The sequence below is a fragment of the Amblyraja radiata genome, chromosome 43, assembly GCF_010909765.2.
Source record: "Amblyraja radiata isolate CabotCenter1 chromosome 43, sAmbRad1.1.pri, whole genome shotgun sequence".
Taxonomy (NCBI): Eukaryota; Metazoa; Chordata; class Chondrichthyes; order Rajiformes; family Rajidae; genus Amblyraja; species Amblyraja radiata.
The window spans coordinates 7,155,088-7,173,874 of record NC_045998.1 but is presented as its reverse complement, the minus strand read 5'-3'; the positions used below and the strand labels follow the sequence as shown (position 1 = coordinate 7,173,874).

General features: G+C 50.0%; 2 protein-coding genes and 1 long non-coding RNA gene across 3 annotated transcripts; 2 read left to right on the top strand and 1 right to left on the bottom strand.

The window, feature by feature from the left end:
- The first annotated feature begins 1,220 nt into the window (after positions 1-1,220).
- On the top strand, positions 1,221-5,139 carry LOC116968058 (single-stranded DNA cytosine deaminase-like). Its single transcript, XM_033014687.1, has 3 exons — positions 1,221-1,660; positions 2,698-2,813; positions 4,824-5,139. The coding sequence occupies exons 1-3, from the start codon at positions 1,249-1,251 to the stop codon at positions 4,875-4,877; spliced, it is 582 nt and encodes a 193-aa protein (XP_032870578.1). The 5' UTR covers positions 1,221-1,248; the 3' UTR covers positions 4,878-5,139.
- A 7,322-nt stretch (positions 5,140-12,461) lies between these two features.
- On the top strand, positions 12,462-14,724 carry LOC116968057. The gene is made up of 3 exons (XR_004410400.1): positions 12,462-12,473; positions 13,139-13,144; positions 14,662-14,724. It is a non-coding gene; the product is annotated as an uncharacterized LOC116968057 (long non-coding RNA).
- An 82-nt stretch (positions 14,725-14,806) lies between these two features.
- On the bottom strand, positions 14,807-15,344 carry LOC116967978 (histone H4). The gene has a single exon (XM_033014614.1). It carries the CDS (start codon positions 15,303-15,305, stop codon positions 14,994-14,996), a length of 312 nt encoding a protein of 103 aa, XP_032870505.1. The 5' UTR covers positions 15,306-15,344; the 3' UTR covers positions 14,807-14,993.
- Positions 15,345-18,787: the final 3,443 nt, after the last annotated feature.

Genomic DNA, 18,787 nt, shown 5'->3' with positions numbered 1-18,787 from the left:
AGAGAGAGAGAGAGAGAGAGAGAGAGGGGGGGAGGGAGAGAGAGAAAAAGAGAGAGAGAGAGAGAGAGAGAGAGAGAGAGAGAGAGAGAGAGAGAGAGAGAGAGAGAGAGAGAGAGAGAGAGAGAGAGGGAGAGAGAGAGGGAGAGAGAGAGGGAGAGGGAGAGGGAGAGGGAGAGGGAGAGGGAGAGGGAGAGAGAGAGTGTTTAACTCTGTCTATCTCCTATTTACTGTGTAGGTTCTGCCCATGTTATTGCTCCCAAAATGCAACACTTCACCTTTCTCTGTATTAAATTCCGTTAAAAAATCCTCACCCCATCTGTCCAACCGATCAAGATTCCTGTACTTTCCTGTCTAGTTTCCCACAGCATCCTCACATAGATCTGATCTGGCCTAGGAGAGTTGTCTATCTCCACACTCGTCAGGACCTTCGGCACCTCTGCAACCGTAACACCGTCTGCTGTCAGGACAGCTCAGTATCCCCATCCTCCTGCGTTTCTCCACGCTAAAGATAGAGGAGACATACTCATTGGGGACCTTTCCCATCTCCTATGGCTCCATACAGATTGACTACTTTTCCCATTCTCTCCCTGGTTATCCCTTTTCCCTTTACATCTCTTGGGATTATCCTTATTGCTATGTGCCACACGTATTTCCTGTTCCCTTTTTGAGCTTCTGATTGATACACTTAATCCCTGCTGCCTATACCTGTCCCAAGCCTCCTACTCTTGACAAAAGCCTCAATTTCCCTCGTCATCCAGGCTTGCCTGCCTTGCCCTTCCCTCTAACAGGGAAGAGCAAGAAGACGTTCCTGTACCACTACCACTGGGCCAAGGGGAGGGGGAAGGAAGGGAGGTTCACTGTGTGTGTGCGTGCATGCGCGTGTGTGTGAGCGAGAGATGGAGAAAGGGAGACAGTACAGTGCAGCTTCACTCTATGTGTGTGTGTGTGAGAGAGACAGAGGGGGAGGAAGAGAGAGGACGAAGGAGGGAGAGAGAGAGAGAGAGTAGGTCGGTGGGGGGTTGGGGGGAAGGTCTGGACGGTGCGGAGGGAGCTTCAGTCTGTGTGTGTGTGAGACCCCGGGGAGGAGTGGGCGGCAGGACAATGCGGAGGGAGCTCCACTATAATGTATGTCGGTGCGCGCTTACAACATACGAGAGGAGTCGGTGGCGCAGCTCTGTGGAGGGAGTTTCACTCTTTTGTTTCTCCTCTCTCTTTCTCTCTCTCTCTCTCACTCCCCACAGCTGCCTGATGACCAAGAAGAAGTTCCTGTACCACTTCACCAATGCCCGCTGGGCAAAGGGGAGGCATGAAACATATGTGTGTTACGTATTGGAGCGCCGGGACAGCCCCGTCTCCCGCTCGCTGGACTTCGGCTACTTGCGGAACATTCCGGGCTCCCACGCCGAGGAGCTGCTCCTCCGGATACTGTCCGGCTGGCCCCTCGACCCCCTCAGGCCCCTGTGCCTCACCCTCTACGCCTCCTGGAGTCCCTGCGCCCAGTGCTCCCTCCGCCTCGCCACCTTCCTCCAGCGATGGCCCAACCTCACTCTCCGTCTATTCGTGGCCAGACTCTACTACTGCCAGGGCTCTGGACCCCACCCCGGGGGGCTACGGAGGCTGAGGGGGGCGGGGGTCAGTCTGGGGGTCATGGGGTACACAGGTACGCGGAGGTGACGGGGGGAAGGAGGAAGATGGGTGCAGGGGAGCGGAGGAAAGGAGGGGATGTGGGTGGTAGAGAGAGGGAGGGGGTACAGAGGTATGGGTAAGGGGGTGGGGTGAGGGAGGGAAGTGTGGATGGGAAGAAAGGAGGGAGTGGTGCCGAGGTACGAGGAGGAAGAGGGGTACACAAGTATGCGGGACTGGAGGAGGGGCGGAGAGGGGGTGAGAGGGATGGGTAAGGGGGAGGGAGAGGGGAGGGAGGGATAAAGGTGAGGGAGCGGTTGAGTGGGAGGGAGTACACAGGTATGGGGAGGGGAAGGGCAGAAGGGGGGAGGGGAGGTGGAAAGGCAGAAGAGGGAAGGGGGTGAGTGGGGAGGAAGGGTGGGAAAAGAGAAGAGAGGGGCTGGGGTCACAGGCACGTGGGAGAGGAGAGGAGGGAAGGGGGGGGGGTGTAGGAATGCGAGCGAGATGGAAGGGGAAGATCAGGAGAGAAGAGGAGAGGAGGGGGAAGTGAAGAGAGCAGGAGAAGGGGAGAGGTAAGATGAGGATGGAGGAGCGATGAGGGAAGTGGGAGAGGAAAGGAGGGGATGGGAGGACGTGTGAAGGTGAGGGGAGGTGTTGAAGAGTGAGGGGAGGGGCGTGGGATTGCTGCGGGTACGAGAGGGAGAATGCAGGGGAGAAGGAGGGAAGAGTATAGTGAGGGGAAGGGATAGGGGCAGTAGGAAGGGATTGAGTATGGAGGAGAGAGGGCGGTGAAGGGAATGGAGGAGGAGGGAAGGGGAAAGCGCAGTAGGAAGGCGTTGGAGGGTTGAAAGGGGGGGGGTGAGGAGGTGACGGGGTGAGATGAGTGGATGGGGTAGTGAGGGAAGAGAAGAGAAGGCAGTGAAGGGGAGAGTGAGGACGAGGGAAGGGGAGAGGGAAGTGGCAGTAGGAGGTGAGAGGACAGGGGGAGGTGAGGGAAGAGGTAGTGGGGGATGAGGAGAGGTGAGGGTAAGGGGAAGTTTTCTCTCACCCCTGCTTTCTCCCTCTGTCCCCCAGATTATTCCTACTGCTGGGATAATTTTGTGGCACGTCGGGGGTCCCTGTTCAAGGGGTGGGACGGGCTGCAGTCAAATTCAGTAAGGATTTCACGTCTGCTCCGTAGAATTCTACAGGTCTGTGGCCCCTTCCCCTGCTCCCTTTCCCTTCACCCCCCCCCCCCCCCCCCCCCGCCTATGCTACACACCCTGCACCCCCACATGCCCCCCCCCCCCCCCCCCCCCAAGGTAGGAGAATAAAAAAACATAGGACATTATACTTATACAGAACTGTGAAGAGGGTGTTAGGAGGTTGCAGGGTGACCTGGGCAGGTTGAGTGAGTGGGCAGATGCGTGGCAGATGCAGTATAATATAGATAAATGTGTGGTTATCCACTTTGGCAGATTATTATCTCAATGGGGTTAGGTTAGGTAAGGGGGAAGTGCAGCGAGACTTGGGTGTCCTTGTACACTGGTCACTGAAATTTGGCTTACAGGTACAGCAGGTAGTGAAGAAAGCTAATGGAATGTTGGCCTTCATAACAAGAGGATTTCAGTCTAGGAGTAAAGAGGTTCTTCTGCAGTTGTATGGGGCTCTGGTGAGACCACATCTGCAGTATTGTGTACAGTTTTGGTCTCCTAATTTGAGGAAGGACATACTTGTGATTGAGGCATTGCAGCGGAGGTTCACGAGATTGATCCCTGGGATGGCGGGACTGTCATATGATGAAAGATGGAAAAGACTAGGCTTGTATTCACTGGAGTTTAGAAGGATGAGGGGGTTTCTTATAGAAACATATAAAATTGTAAAAGGACTGGTCAAGCTAGATACGTTGGGCGAGTCCAGAACCAGGCTTAGAATAAAGGGGAAAGTACACAAACATGCTGGAGAACTCAGCGGGTGCAGCAGCATCTATGGCGTGAAGGAAATAGGCAACGTTTCGGGCCGAAACCCTTACTCCACTTAGAATAAAGGGGAGGTCATATAAAACTGAGATGAGAAAAAACATTTTCACCCAGGGAGTTGTTAAGTTATGGAATTCCCTGCCACAGAGGGCAGTGGAGGCCAAATCACTGGATAGATTTAAGAGAGAGTTATATAGAGCTCTATGGGCTAGTGGAGTCAAGGGATATGGGGAGAAGGCAGGCACGGGTTATTGATAGGGGACGATCAGCCATGATCACAATGAATGGCGGTGCTGGCTCGAAGGGCCGAATGACCTCCTCCTGCATCTATTTTCTATGTTTCTATGTTTCAAGAACGTTGGTGAAGCTGCACTTGGAGTATTGTGTGCAGTATCGGTCGTTTAGCTGGAACGGGTGCAGAGAAGCTTTACAAAGATGTTACATAGATCCCTGAGACTGGCGCCACGAGTATTAGAGGCGGAGATAGATTAAACAATCAGAGCCTTTTCCTCGCAGGGTGGAAACATCAAAGACTAGAGGGTGTAGCTTTAAGGTGAGAGGGGTAAAGTTTAAAGGAGATGTGCGGCGCAAGTTTAATTACACCAAGGTTCGTCGGGACCTGGAACGCAGTGCCCGGGTGGTGGAGGAGGCAGATATGAGTGGTATTTAGGAGACTTTTAGATAGGCACATTGAAGTGCAGGGACTGGAGGGAGATGGATCACTTGCAGCCAGAGGAGATCAGTAATATGGATTCCCTCCCTTTCCCTTCCCTCGCTCGTCCCCCTCATATTCCCTATTGCTTCTTCCTCCCTCCCACGACCTCCCTCTCCCCTCCCTCCATCATCTCATTATTTAAAGTTATCTCTCTCGCTCCTCACCCTCACCCTCTTGCTGTCCAACACACCATCCCTCCCTCTCTCCTCCCACCCTCTCCCTCGATACCACATTTCACCCTTCTCCTTTCCGCCCTCTCTTTCTTCCCATCACCGCCTCCGCTCTCCCTCCCTCCTTCCACTCTCTACTCCTACTCTCCCCATTCCCTCCGCCCTTCATCTCTATTTCTAACATTGTCGCCCTCTCTCTTTTCTCTCCACCCACATCGCCCCCTTCTCTCCCTCCCCCTCCCCCCATATCACCTCCTCCCTTAAACCCCTCTCCCTCTCTCCCACGTTCCCTCTCCCTCTCCACCTGCTCCAAGTCTAACATTATCTCACTCTCTCTCTCTACCACCCCATTTGCAGCCATTGGATGAATTTGAAGACTTCAGCGAGACCTTCCTAATGCTCGGCCTTTGACCTTCGACTTGATCTCTCCTTCCCTCCCCTCCTCTTCCCTTAATTTCCCTCCCTCTCCTACTTCTTCCCTTCCTCTGCCCTTGCCTCCTCTTTCCTCCTCCCCTTGCCCCTCTCTACCCTCCCCTTACGTCCCCAGGGTGATGGTAGCAGAAGTTAGATCGGCCTTCTTGACAGTAAACCCACACCAAGTCATTGGTCCTGATGGAGTTCCGCCTCGTGTCCCCAGTAGCTGCATGGACCAGCTAGCGGGAGTATTTCGCGGACATCTTTGATCTGTCCCTACTCCGTTCTGAGGTACCCACCAGCTTCAAGTGGACCACCATCATCCTAGTGACAAAGAACAGCAAGACCTCATGCCTAAACGACTACCGTCCAGTGGCCTTGGCATCCAACATCATGAAATGTATTGAGAGGTTAGCAATGGAAGGCATTAAATGCGGCCTCCCCAGCTGCCTTGACCCACTGCAGATTGCCTACTGCCACAACAGGTCCACGGCCGATGCCATCGCCCTGGCCTTACACTCACACATGCAACATCTGGATAAGAGTGACACCTGCATCAGACTCCTATTCATCGTCTACAACTCTGTCGTTAATACCATTATACCATCCAAGCTCATCACCAAACGCACGCGACTTGGTGTCAGCCTTCATCCCTGCAACTGGACCTTCAACTTTCTGACCAACAGATCCCAATCAGTGAGGATAGGTAACAAATCATCCTCAACACGGGGGCTCTGCAAGGATGCGTTCACAGCCCCCTTCTTTACTCCTTGTACACCCACGACTCTGCAGCCATGGACAAATCTAATTCAATATTCAAATTCGCAGACGATGCCATCATTTTGGATCAGATATCAAATAATGATGTGTCAGAGATTGAGAACCTTTTGTCCTGGTGTTGAGATAACAACCATTCTTTCAATGTCAGCAAGATAAAGGAGATAGTGTTCGACTTCAGGACGCAACCCCAGTTTGTATTGACGGTGCCAAAAGTAGAGATGGTTGAAAACACCAAATTCCTCGGAGTCAATATCACCAACAACTTCTCCTGGACCACCCATATTGACCAAGCAAGCACTCCAATGCCTCTACTTCCTTAGAAGGCAAAGAAAGTTTGGCATGTCCCCTACAACTATCACCAACTTCTACAGATACACCATAGAAAGCATTTGATCAGGATTCATCACAACCTGGTTTGGGAACAGCTTCATTCAAAATCGCAGAACATTGCAGAGATTTGTTGACGCAGTCCAGACCATCGCACAAACTAAAGATAGACATAAAATGCTGGAGTAACTCAGTGGAGCAGGCAGCATCTCTGGAGAGAAGGAATTGGTGATGTTTCGGCTCGAGACCCTTCTTCAGACTGAGAGTCAGGGGAAAGGGAAGACATATATAGTTGATGTAGAAATATAGAACAATTTAATGAAATTTATGGAAAATAGTGAAAGAAACAGGCCATTGTTAGCTGTTTGCTAGGTGAGTACGAGAAGCAGGTGCGACTTGGGTGGGGAAGGGATGGAGAGAGAGGGAATGCAGTTGTTACTTGAAATTCAATCCATTTTCATACCACTGGGTTGTAAGCTGCCCAAGCAAAATATGAGATGCTGTTTCTCCAATTTACATTTAGCCTCACTCTGACAATGGAGGAGGCCTAGGACAGAAAGGTCTGTAGGGAATGTGAAGGGGAATTAAAGTGTTTGGCAATAGGGAGATCAGGTAGGTCCAGGCGGACTGAGCTTAAGTGCTCAACGAAATGATCGCCCAGCCTAGGTTTGGTCTTGCCGGTGTGAGTCCACGTCTTGAACAGCAGATACAGTAGATGAGGTTGGAGGAGGTGCAAGTGAACCTTTGCCTAACCTGGGAGGACTGTGAGCGTTGAGAGAGGAGGAATATGGACATGTGTTGCATCTCCTGTGGTTGCACGGGAAGGTACATGGGGAGGGGGTAGTTTGGATGGGAACGGATGAGTTAACCCGGGAGCTGTGGAGGGAATGGTCTCTGTGAAATGAGTGGGGATGGGAAGATGTGGGGTCCTGTTGGAGGTGGCGAAAATGTTGGAGGATTATATGTGGTATATGACCACACAATTAAAGCACACGGTATTGGGGGTAGGGTGTTGACATGGATAGAAAATTGGTTGTCAGACCGGAAGCAAAGCGTAGCAGTGAACGAGTCCTTTTCAGAATGGCAGGCAGTGGCGAGTGGAGTGCTGCAAGGCTTGGTGTTGGGGCCACAACTGTTTACCATATATTTTAATGATTTGGAAGAGGGAATTAGGAGCATCACTAGCAAGTTTGCGGATGACACAAAGCTAGCTGGCAGTGTGAGTGATGAAGAGGATGTTAGGAGGTTGCAGGGTGACCTGGACAGGTTGAGTGAGTGGGCAGATGCGTGGCAGATGCAGTATAATATAGATAAATGTGAGGTTATCCACTTTGGCGGCAAAAGCAAGGGGGCAGATTATTATCTTAATGGGGTTATATTAGGTAAGGGGGAGGTGCAGCGAGACCTGGGTGTCCTTGTGCACCGGTCACTGAAAGTTGGCTTACAGGTACAGCAGGCAGTGAAGAAAGCGAATGGAATGTTGGCCTTCATAACAAGAGGATTTCAGTATAGGAGTAAGGAAGTTCTTCTGCAGTTGTATAGGGCTCTGGTGAGACCACATCTGGAGTATTGTGTACAGTTTTGGTCTCCTAATTTGAGGAAGGACATCCTTGTGATTGAAGCAGTGCAGCATAGGTTCATGAGATTGATCCCTGGGATGGCGGGACTGTCATATGAGGAAAGATTGAAAAGACTAGGCTTTTATTCACTGGAGTTTAGAAGGATGAGGGGGCTCTTATGGAAACATATAAAATTATAAAAGGACTGGACAAGCTAGATGCAGGAAAATGTTCCCAATGTTGGGCGTCCAGAACCAGGGGCCACAGTCTTAGAACAAAGTGGAGGTCATTTAAGACTGAGGTGAGAAAAAACTCTGTCACCCAGAGAGTTGTGAATTTATAGAATTCCCTGCCACAGAGGGCAGTGGAGGCCAAGTCACTGGATGGATTTAAGAGAGAGTTAGATAGAGCTCTAGGGGCTAGTGGAGTCAAGGTATATGGGGAGAAGGCAGGCACGGGTTATTGATAGGGGACAATCAGCCATGATCACAGTGAATGGCGGTGCTGGCTCAAAGGGCCGAATGGCCTCCTCCTGCACCTATTTTCTATGTTTCTATGACGGCAGATGGAGTGAAACATTAGGACTAAGGGGACTCTGTTCCTGATGCGACTGGGGGAAGGGGGAGCAAGAGCAGAGCTGCGGGGTACCGAGGACACACATGTGAGGGCCTCATCCCTGATGGAAGAAGGAAACCCCTGTTCCTTAAAGAATGAGGACATCTCGGGTGTCCTGGTATGGAACACCTCATCCTTGGCACAGATGCAGCGTAGATGGAAGAATTGGGAGTAGGGGTAGTGTCTTTGCAGGAAGCAGGGTGGTAAGTTCTAATCCAAGATGTCCTCATTCTCACTCATATCTTCTCCCCACCCCCCTTCCCTCCCTCGCTTCTTTCTTCCCTCATTTCACCTCACCTCCCTCTTGGCTCCCCTCCCCTTCCCTCTCTCCTCTTCCACCCACACCCCTCCACTCCCTGGCCTGTGGCACGGCATCAAGGCCTATGTTGCCAATCGTGGATAAAAATGATACCAAATATTCCCTCTGGGGATTAATTTGCGGTTTGTTTGTTCGCCATGCCTTTGATAGGTAAACTCTTCCATTTTATCCCGGTCCGAGAAAAAAAGAGGTCCTCATCTTTGACCTCGAGTTATACAGTTAGAGAGTCACACAGCACGGAAACAGGCCCTTCGGCCCAATTTGTCCATGCGGACCAACATGCAAATCTACATTAGACCCACCTGCCTGCGTTTGGCCCATACCCCTCTCAGAATTTCCTATCCATGCACAAGCCCAAAAGTTACTTAAAATTTGTGATAGTACCTGCCTCAACTACCTCCTCCGGCAGCTGGTTTCATATACCCACCATCCTCTGTGAAAAATGTTGCCCCTCCTATTAAATCTCTCCACCTTCATCTTAAACCTATGTCGTCTGCTTCTCCATTTCTCTACTCAGGGGGTAAAAGACTCTGTGCATTCACCCTATTTATTCCTCTCATGATCTTGTACACCTCTATAAGGCCCATAACCAGGGGTCACAGTCTTAGAATAAAGGAGAGGTCATTCAAGACTGAGTTGAGAAAAAAACGTTTTCACCCAGAGAGTTGTGAATTTATGGAATTCCCTGCCACAGAGGGCAGTGGAGGCCAATTCATTGGATGGATTTAAGGGATAGTTAGATAGAGCTCTCGGGGCTAGTTGAGTATAGGGATATGGGGAGAAGGCAGGCACGGGTTATTGATAGGGGACGATCATCCATGATCACAATGAATGGCAGTGCTGGCTCGAAGGGCCGAATGGCCACCTCCTACACCTATTTTCTATGTTTCAATGTAAGATTACCTCAGAGCCTCCGGTGCTCCATGGAATAAAGTCCTAGTCTGCCCAACCACTCCCTGTAATTCAGGTTCCTCGAGTCCTCGTAAATCTCTGCGTCCTTTCCAGCTTCACGACATCTTTCTATAATAGGATTAGTAAAACTGTGCACAATACACCAAGTGCGGCCTCACCAAACATCTTGCACAAATGTTATGTGATGTCCCAACTTTTACATTCAGTGCCCTGAGTGATGAAGGCCAATGTGCTAAAAGCCTTCTTGACGGCCCTATCTACCTGTGGCATCACTTTCAGGGAACTACATGCAGGTCCCTGCATTCCTAGATCCCGCTGCTCTACAACACACCCTGCCTAGCTGTGACAACGCTTTCCGGGAACAATGTACCTGTACTTCTAGATCGCTCTGCTTGCCAACACTCCCTATTTGCCTGTGATGTCACATTCAGGTAGTGAAAATCATGCCATGTCTCTACCTCGTTAGCCCCTCCATCCCTCCCTAACCCAGGACTTGAAGTAATTAGCATTACAGATGAAAGATTACGCATTACCGATCAAAGTTCTTGTGTAATATTCCTTGTAAAAAATAAAAAGAAGATTATAACAATGTCTATTTTCCTTTGAAGCTCTGATCTAATCCAGAGGTTCGAGGGTGGGGGGGTTATATACAGAATAACAGATCCCTGGCAGTGGGTTACAATCTTGGATCTAACCCAGGGTTTGTGGTATTTATATATAAAAAATAACAGATCCTTGCACTGCAGGCTGTGATCTATTATTGCGGCTACGGGAGGCTTATATATACAATAATGGATTCCTGGGAGTGGGTTACAGGCTGAGATCTAATCAAGGTGTTTGGTGGAGTTTATAAACAGAATAACAGATCCCCAGGAGTAGGTGATCGGCTGGGATCTAATCCAAGCATTCTGGATGGGTTTATATAAAGAATATCAGATCCCTGGGAGTGGGTTACAAGTTTGGATCTAAAGAAATGTATTAATATATGTATATATATATGAATTACACACATACCTTGGAACCGACACACACACTGCATGACGTTCCCTGTGCACCGTCCTCACACACGCTGGGCCCCTACATCTCCCTCTGTAACCCCCTCTCCCCTCTCCCCTCTGGCCCCTCCCCATAACCTTTTCCCCTCCAGCCCCTACAGGCCAATTCCCAGTCTCTGTAACTCCCTTCCCTCCGGTCCTAACACCCACCTTCTCTCTCCCTTTCTGTGATCACCGCTGGCCATTGCTTATCAACAAAAGCTTTTCACGGACACAAAGATAATTAAAATATGAAACAGAGAGTCCGAATATCAATGGAATTGTTAAAGTCATGAAAATTCAGTCTTGACAACCAATCATCCAGTCTGCGTTTGGTCTCACCGATAAATAATAATCAAAAATCTTGAACAATGGATACAGTAGATGAGGTTGGAAGAGATACAAGTGAACCTCTGCCTAACCTGAAAGGACTGTCGGGGTCCCTGATAAGAGACGAGGGAGGAGGCATAGCGACAGGGGTTGCATCTTCTGCGGTTGCAGGGGAAGGTACCTGGGGAGGGTGTAGTTTGGGTGGAAAGGGATGAGTTAACCAGGGAGATGCGGAGGGAACTCTCTCTGCAGAAGGCGGAAAGGGGTGGAGATGGGAAAATGTGGCTAGTGGTGAGATCCCGTTGGAAGTGTTGGAAATTTTGGATGATTATGTGTTGTATGCTACGGCTGATGGGGAGGAAAGTAAGGAATAGGGGGACTCTGTCTTTGTTGCGGCTAGGGGAGGGAGAGCAAGGGCAGAGCTGCGGGGTACCCAGGAGTCACGAGTGAGAGGTTTATTTATGATGAGAGAGGGGATCCCCCGTTCCAAAAAAATGAAGACATCTCGGATGATCTGGTATGGAACAACTCAACTTGGGCGCAGATTCGGCGTAAATGGAGGAATTGGAAGTAGGGGATCCTGCGGCCTACACCAACTTAAAGCCACGGTCTCCGGTGGGGAAGAGCCGATCCTGGACTTACCTGGACTTGTACTTGTCCTTTTACCATCTGGACGGCCGCAGCAACGGCTGCGGAGGGTTGAGGTCCCGACCACGGTGGAAAATGGAGGAGGACTGGCCAAATTGTGTGCCTTCCACCACAGTGATGAATGCTATGGTGAATGTTTATGTTAAATTTTTATTGTGTTTTTGTGTGTGTTCTTTATCATTGTACCGCTGCTGACATATTCATTTCACTTGCACTTTATGTGCAATGTGACAAATAAACCGTATTGTATTGTATTGTATTGTAGAATCTTTGTAGGAAGCAGGGTGGGAAGAGTTGTAGTCAAAATAGTTGTGGGAGTCAGTGGGTTTGTAATAGACATCAGTCAATAGTCTATTTCTTGTAGGTAGACACAAAATGCTGGAGAGACACAGCGGGTCAAGGTCAAAGGTCAAAGGTCAAAAACTTTATTTACCATTTGTGCTTGCACACATAGGAACTCTTGTGCGGCTATTCAGAGAGTCAAGTTACATTAAAAAATTAAAGTTAAAAATTTAAAATTTTTTTAAAATTTAAAAAGACACACAGAAGACACATAGAGCATTGTAGCTTGCACAAACACTATATCAGGACATCAGTTCATTTTGTTGTGTTTTGGCCAAGAGTCTCACTGTTGCAGGGAAGAAGCTCTTAAAAAAGCGTGTTCTTTTTGTGGCGATACTGTCCGCTCGTCTGTGCCTGAGGTTGTATGTGCAGTTTTTGTGTTTGAGCAGGGAGTGAGCTGGATGTAATGTGTCTCTAATGATTCTCCCTGCTCTTTTTTGACAGCGCTGTGTGTAGATTGTGTCCATGGAGGGGAGTTCAGTTCTGATGATCCTCTCAGCAGTCTTTATGACTCTTTGCAGAGCCTTCCTCTCTATCTGTGTGGTGTTTCCATACCACACCGTGATGCCTGTGGTGAGGATGCTCTCTACCAGTCCTTTGTAGACCTGGGTGAGAGGGCGACAGTGCAGACCAGCTTTTCTGAGCAGCCTGATGAAGTACAGTCTCTGCTGGGCTTTTTACATTGTGGCTGCAGTGTTCAAAGTCCAGTTCAGATCTGATGTTATTTGTAGTCCCAGGTATCTGGTGAGGTAGCATCTATGGAGAGAAGGAATTGGCGACGTTTCGGGTCGAGACCCTTCTTCAGACTGATGTCAGGGGAGGGCGTAGGACTAAGAAATAAAGTGGCCGGGGACAGTGGGACTAGTGGGAGGACTGGGAAGTTGGATGGAAAGGAGGGAGCGAGCAAGGGCTACCTGAAGTTAGAGAAGTCAACATTCATACCGCTGGGGTGTAAACTACCCAAGCAAAATATGAGGTGCTGTTCCTCCAATTTTCTCAGGGCCTCAATCTGACAATGGAGGAGGCCCAGGACAGAAAAGTCAGATTGGGAATGGGAGGGAGAGTTGAAGTGCTGGGCCACCGGGAGATCAGCTTGGTTAAGACGGACTGAGCGGAGGTGTTTAGCGAAACGATCACTAAGCCTGCGCTTGGCCTCACCGATGTGACACCTGGAACAGCGGATGCAGTAGATAAGGTTGGAGGAGGTGCAAGTGAACTGCTGCTCACCTGGAAAGACTGTTTAGGTCCTTGGGTAGAGTCAAGGGGGGAGGAAGGGACAGGTGTTGCATGTCCTGCTGTTGCAGGGGAAAGTACCTAGGGAGGGGATGGTTTGGATAGGAAGGGACGGGTTCACCAAGGAATTACGGAGGGAACTTTCTCTGCAGCAAGCAGAAAGGGGTGGAGATGGGAAGGTATGGCCAGTGGTGGGATCCTTATGGATGTGGCGAAAATGTTGGAATATTATATGTTGAACGTGGCAGCTGATGGAGTGGAAGGGGAGGACAAGGGGGACTCTGTCCTTGTTACGAGAGGAGGGAGGGGGACTAAGAGTGGAGGTGTGGAAAATATCGTCCTGGGCACAGATGCGGCATAGACGGATGAATTGGGAGCAGGGGATAGAGTCTTTACAAGAAGTAGGGTGGGAAGAAGTGTAGTCAAGATAACTGGGAGTCAGTAGCATTATAGTAGATGTCAGTCAATATTTCTTGTGATGGAGACTGTGAGATCAAGAACGGGGAAGGAAATGTCGGAGATGGTCCAAGTAAATTTGAGTGCAGGAAGAAAATTGGTGGTGAAGTTGATGAAGTCCATGAGTTCTGCAGGTGGTAGCACCGTTGCAGTCATCATTGTAACAAAGATAGGGTTTGGGGATAGGGCCAGTGTATGCCTGGAACAGGGATCGTACAACGTACCCTACAAAGACGCAGGCGTAACTGGGGCCCATGCGGGTGCCTATACCCATGCCCGGGTGGAAGTGGGAGAGGTCACAGGGGAATTTGCTAAGAGTGAGGAACAGCTCCGCGAGGCGGAGTAGAATGTTAGTAGCCGGAAATTAGATGGTTCTGCGGTAGAAGAAGAAACTAAAGGCTTTAAGGCCTTCCAGATGGGGGGGTGGATGCGTGACTGAACGTCCATTGTAAAGATGAGGGAGTGGGGGCTCAGAAAGCAGAAGTTATTAAAGAGACGAAGGGCATGTGAGATATCTTGGACATAGGTCAGGAGAGATTGGACGGGGGGGGGGGGGGGGGGGGGGGGGGGGGGGGATAGGATGGAGTTGAGGTACATGGAAATAATTTCAAGCAGGCAGAAACAAGGGGTCTGCTGGGGCAATTGTGTTTGTTGATTTTAGGGAGAAGGTAAAAACGGGCTCTGGAGTTTAGAAGGATGAGAGGGTATCTTATTGGAACATATAAGATTATTAAGGGTTTGGACACGCTAGAGGCAGGAAACATGTTCCCGACTTTTAAAGCCTTGGTGAAGGGCCGGCCCACAGCGTGAGATTGGCTGTAGTACAGATGCAAACATGTCGTTCCCGCGCTGCGATTGGCAGCAGCTCAGTCAGCAACTGGCCGCCAGTTTCAAGTCTGAGGCCCGCGGGGAAAATATTATTTGTGACCAAATACAGAGATTTGTGAGCGGCGGGCGGAGCTCAGGCAACCAGTGAGGGCAGGCACACTGTCGTGTGGTTCAATTTCAAATTGCCCGCCAGTTTAACAGTAAGCGGGAACCGAGGTAAATACTCCCTTGCAATTGTGGATGCAGCACCATTTTGTACCTACCAACTTAATTTCGAATTAATTTAAATCACCTCCGTAAACCACTGTCTGAATATGCGGTGCGAATTTACAGACCCGATGTGGAAACTGACGGTATTCAGTTCCACCTGAGACTGGAGATAAACCACTGCTTCCCAGGAAAGTTTCGAGTCGACCTTTGTGTTGCTGGATTTACAAAGCGTTAAGTGGCAAAGGAGAGAACGGAGATAGCATCTATGATATTCGGCCTGGCGAATAGTCTACTATAAGCCCCCCCTCAGTTTAAACTTTCAGAATATCTGCCTAACTTCACCCTTCCTCATCACAACCGTTGAAAGCAAGAATCAATCAAATGCATGCAGCGGTCGGGCAATAACTAAAAGTTCATTCATTACATATTTTCATGCTCGCGGTCACTGCTCCCTCGGTGAAATGGTGGGTGGCTCTTAAAAGAGCCTTTGTTTTGTCGATTGGATAAAGGGTAAAATTCTTCAACCGCCGAAGCCATAGAGAGTGCGGCCCTGGCGTTTCAGAGCGTACACCACATCCATGGCAGTGACCGTCTTACGCTTGGCGTGCTCGGTGTAGGTGACCGCATCCCTGATCACATTCTCCAAGAAAACCTTCAGCACCCCACGGGTCTCCTCGTAGATGAGACCCGAGATTCGCTTGACACCGCCACGCCGAGCCAGGCGGCGGATAGCTGGTTTGGTGATGCCTTGGATATTATCACGTAGTACTTTGCGATGCCGTTTTGCTCCGCCTTTCCCTAGTCCTTTACCTCCTTTCCCTCTGCCAGACATGATGTTTATTCACTCAAGGCGCTGCACAATAAAAGGCCGAATGCCACTGTCTCCTTTTATACACAGCGCCCCGACCTGCTCGAGAAACGTAGAGAGAGAGAGAAAGAGAGAGAGAGTGAGGCGAGAAGGGGAGGAGACAGAGTCATAGTGACAGACAGAGCAGAAAGCGGCCTCTCATCCCCAGCTCCTCCCCCGGTTTTCTGCAACCGCCAATTTCCAACGGTTTGCTGACAATACACCCGAGACTCAGCGCCCCGCAAACTTTCACAGGCACGGATTCCACATTAAAGGTCAATCAGTAATATTACTGCCTAAATACTGTGACGTTACTTCGTCTCCTTCCCATTAATAGAAACATAGAAAACAGTTGCAAGAGTAGGCCATTCGGCCCCTCGAGCCTGCACCGCCATATAATCTAATCATGGCTGATCATCCAACTCAGTATCCTGTACCTGCCTTATGTCTCCATACCCCCTGATCCCTTTAGCCACAAGGGCCACATCTAACTCCATCTTACATATAGCCAACGAACTGGTCTCAACTACCTTCTGTGGCAGAGAATTCCACAGATTCACTGTGTAAAAAATGTTTTTCTCATCTCGGTCCTAAAAGACTTCCCCCTAATCCTTAAACTGTGACCCCTTGTGACTTCCCCAACATCGTGAATAATCTTTCTGCATCTAGCCTGTCCAACCCCTTAAGAATTTAGTAAGTTTCTATAAGATCCCCCCTCAATCTTCTAAATTCTAGCGAGTACAAGCCAAGTCTATCCAGTTTTTCTTCATATGAAAGTCCTGCCATCCCAGGAATCAGTCAGCTGAACCTTCTCTGTACTCCCTCTATGGCAAGAATGTCTTTCCTCAGATTAGAAGACTTAAACTGTACACAATACTCCAGGTGTGGCCTTACCAAGGCCTTGTACAACTGCAGTAGAACCTCCCTGCTCCTATACTCAAATGCTTTTGCTATGAATGCTAATATACCATTCCCTTTCTTCACTGCCTGCTGCACCTGCATGCCTACTTTCAATGACCGGTGTACCAAGACCCCCAGGTCTCGTAGCATCTCCCCATTTCCTAATCGGCCACCATTCAGATAATAGTCTACTTTCCTGTTCTTGCCACCAAAGTGGATAACCTCACATTTATCTACATTATACTGCATCTGCCATGCATTTGCCCACTCACCCAACCTATCCGTCACCTTGAAACATAGAAAATAGGTGCAGGAGTAGGCCATTCGGCCCTTTGGCCCTTCGATCCATTCAATATGATCATGGCTGATCATCCAACTCAGTATCCTGTACCTGCCCTCTCCCCATACCCCCTCATACCCCCTGATGCCTTTAGCCACAAGGGCCACATATAACTCCCTCTTAAATATAGCACTCCCTCTTAAATATCGCAGCCTCCTCGCATCCTCCTAGCATTCTCCTCACAGCTAACACTGCCGCCCAGCTTCGTGTCATCCGCACACTTGGCGATGTTGCATTTAATTCCCTCGTCCAAATCATTAATATATCTCCCTATAACTCAGACCCTCGCGTCCTGGTAACATCCTCATAAATCTCCTCTGCACCTTTTCAAGCTTGACATCTTTCCTATAACATGGTACCCAAAAATGAACATAATACTCTAAATGTGCCTCACCAAAATCTTGTACAACTGCAACATGATCTCCCAACTTCAAAACTCAATACTCTGACTGATGAAGACCAACATGCCAAAAGTATTTTTGACCATCCTATCTACCTGTGACGCCACATTCAAGGCATTATTTTACCAGCACTTCTAGATTCCATTGCTCTACAACAGTCTTCCCATTCATTGTGTAGATCCTGCCCATGTTAGACTTCCCAAACACCTTGCATTTTGCTGTATTAAATTCCATCAAACATTCCTCAGCCCACCTACCCAACTAATCAAGATCCTGTTGCAGATTTTGACAACCAACTTCACTACCTCCAATACCACCCACCTTTGCATCATTGTAAACTTGCAAATCATGCCATACACCTTTTCATCCAAATCATTGATATAAATGACAAACAGCAATGGGCCCGGCACCGAACCAGAGGTACACCAGTAGTCACAGGTGTGCAGTCCAGAAAGCATCCCTCCATCATCACCCTCTGCTTCCTCCCGTGAAGTCAAATTTCTTTACATTCAGCTATCTCTCAAGAGGATCCCATGCGCACCAACCTTCCAGAGCAGCCTACCATGCTGAACCTTGTCGAATGCCTTGTTGAAATCCATATATACACCTTCCACCACTCCCCTCATCTTCTTCTGTCGTATGTCTTCTCGACCTGCATCTCCACTGGCTGTGTTGGGTCCCCACACTCGCAGGAGGCGCTGTCCACGAGGCCCCACCTCTTCATCACTGCTCCATAGCGTCCGATGCCTGTCCTCAAGCGGTTGAGGGTTGTCCACTGCTTTCGAGGCAGGTCCTGACGTCCTTGGGGACATTGATGTACTGGTGTAGCCTAGATGGTTCTGCTGACTTCCGCTGGTCTCTCCATCTCATCTTGACCCAGGCAGCCTTAGAAGTGTCAGCCGGTGTTGTGCAGAGCAGCTCTTGGTCTGGCGTGGCAAAGGGTTGCCTTGACTTGAGGCGCACTCGTCGTGGTGTCTCTGTTATGATCTGATGGAGGAGGTGGGATTCACTGGTCTGTGCCTTTCGAGAGAGGGCCAGCGTGGCTGCTTCTCATATGATGTTGGCTGGGGCGATGCCAGCGAGGATGGTCAGTTGGTTTTCTGGGATGGCTCGTAGGCATCCGGAGACAGTCCGCAGGGCGCTGTTGATGGCAGCATCCATCTTCATGGCTTGAGGGCTACAGCACCAGACAGGGGCGCAGTACTCGGCAGCTGATAACACCAGGGCCACTGTGGAAATGCGCAGTGTCTTCGTCTTGGCTCCCCATGTGGTGTTGGCTAGGTGGCGTATCAGTGCGGCACGGGCGCTTGTCTTTGCCTTGGCACCTTCCAGGTGTTGTTTGAATGACAACATTCTGTCGAGCGTCACACCGAGGTACGTGGGGACGGGCTGGGACCGTAACTGCCCTCCCTCTCTGCCCCTCCCTCTCTGCCCCCCCTCCCTCTCTGCCTCCCCCCCCCCACCATATTCCCCCCCCCCCACCGTATCTCCCCCATCCCTCTCTTGGGAGTGGTGCGTATTGGGACCTATGGGTGAGTGGTGCAGTATTGCATTTGGGAACCAACACTCCCCTGTGATGCCGTGTGCCCTCCAACCCCTCAATCTCTACCCCATCACACTCGCTCTCTACCCTCTCTCTCTCTACCCCCTCTCGCTATACCCCCTCCCCCTCGCACTCCCTCTCTACTCCCTCACCTTCCACCTTTGCCTCCTGCTCCACTTACACCCCCTTCCTCTCTGCCCTCGCTCCCTCTCTGCCCTCCACACATCTCTGCCCTCCAATCCCTCTCTGCCCCCCTCCTCCCTCTCTGCCCCCCTCCTCCCAC

What these genes read in the sequence shown, in the direction of transcription:
- LOC116967978 (XM_033014614.1), bottom strand. Translation starts at nt 15,305, where the DNA reads ATGTCTGGCAGAGGGAAAGGAGGTAAAGGACTAGGGAAAGGCGGAGCA.
- LOC116968058 (XM_033014687.1), top strand. Translation starts at nt 1,249, where the DNA reads ATGACCAAGAAGAAGTTCCTGTACCACTTCACCAATGCCCGCTGGGCA. An exon ending in GGGGGTCATGGGGTACACAG is followed by an intron (nt 1,661 to 2,697) that starts GTACGCGGAGGT and finishes TCTGTCCCCCAG; the next exon opens with ATTATTCCTACTGCTGGGAT. An exon ending in TGCTCCGTAGAATTCTACAG is followed by an intron (nt 2,814 to 4,823) that starts GTCTGTGGCCCC and finishes CCCCATTTGCAG; the next exon opens with CCATTGGATGAATTTGAAGA.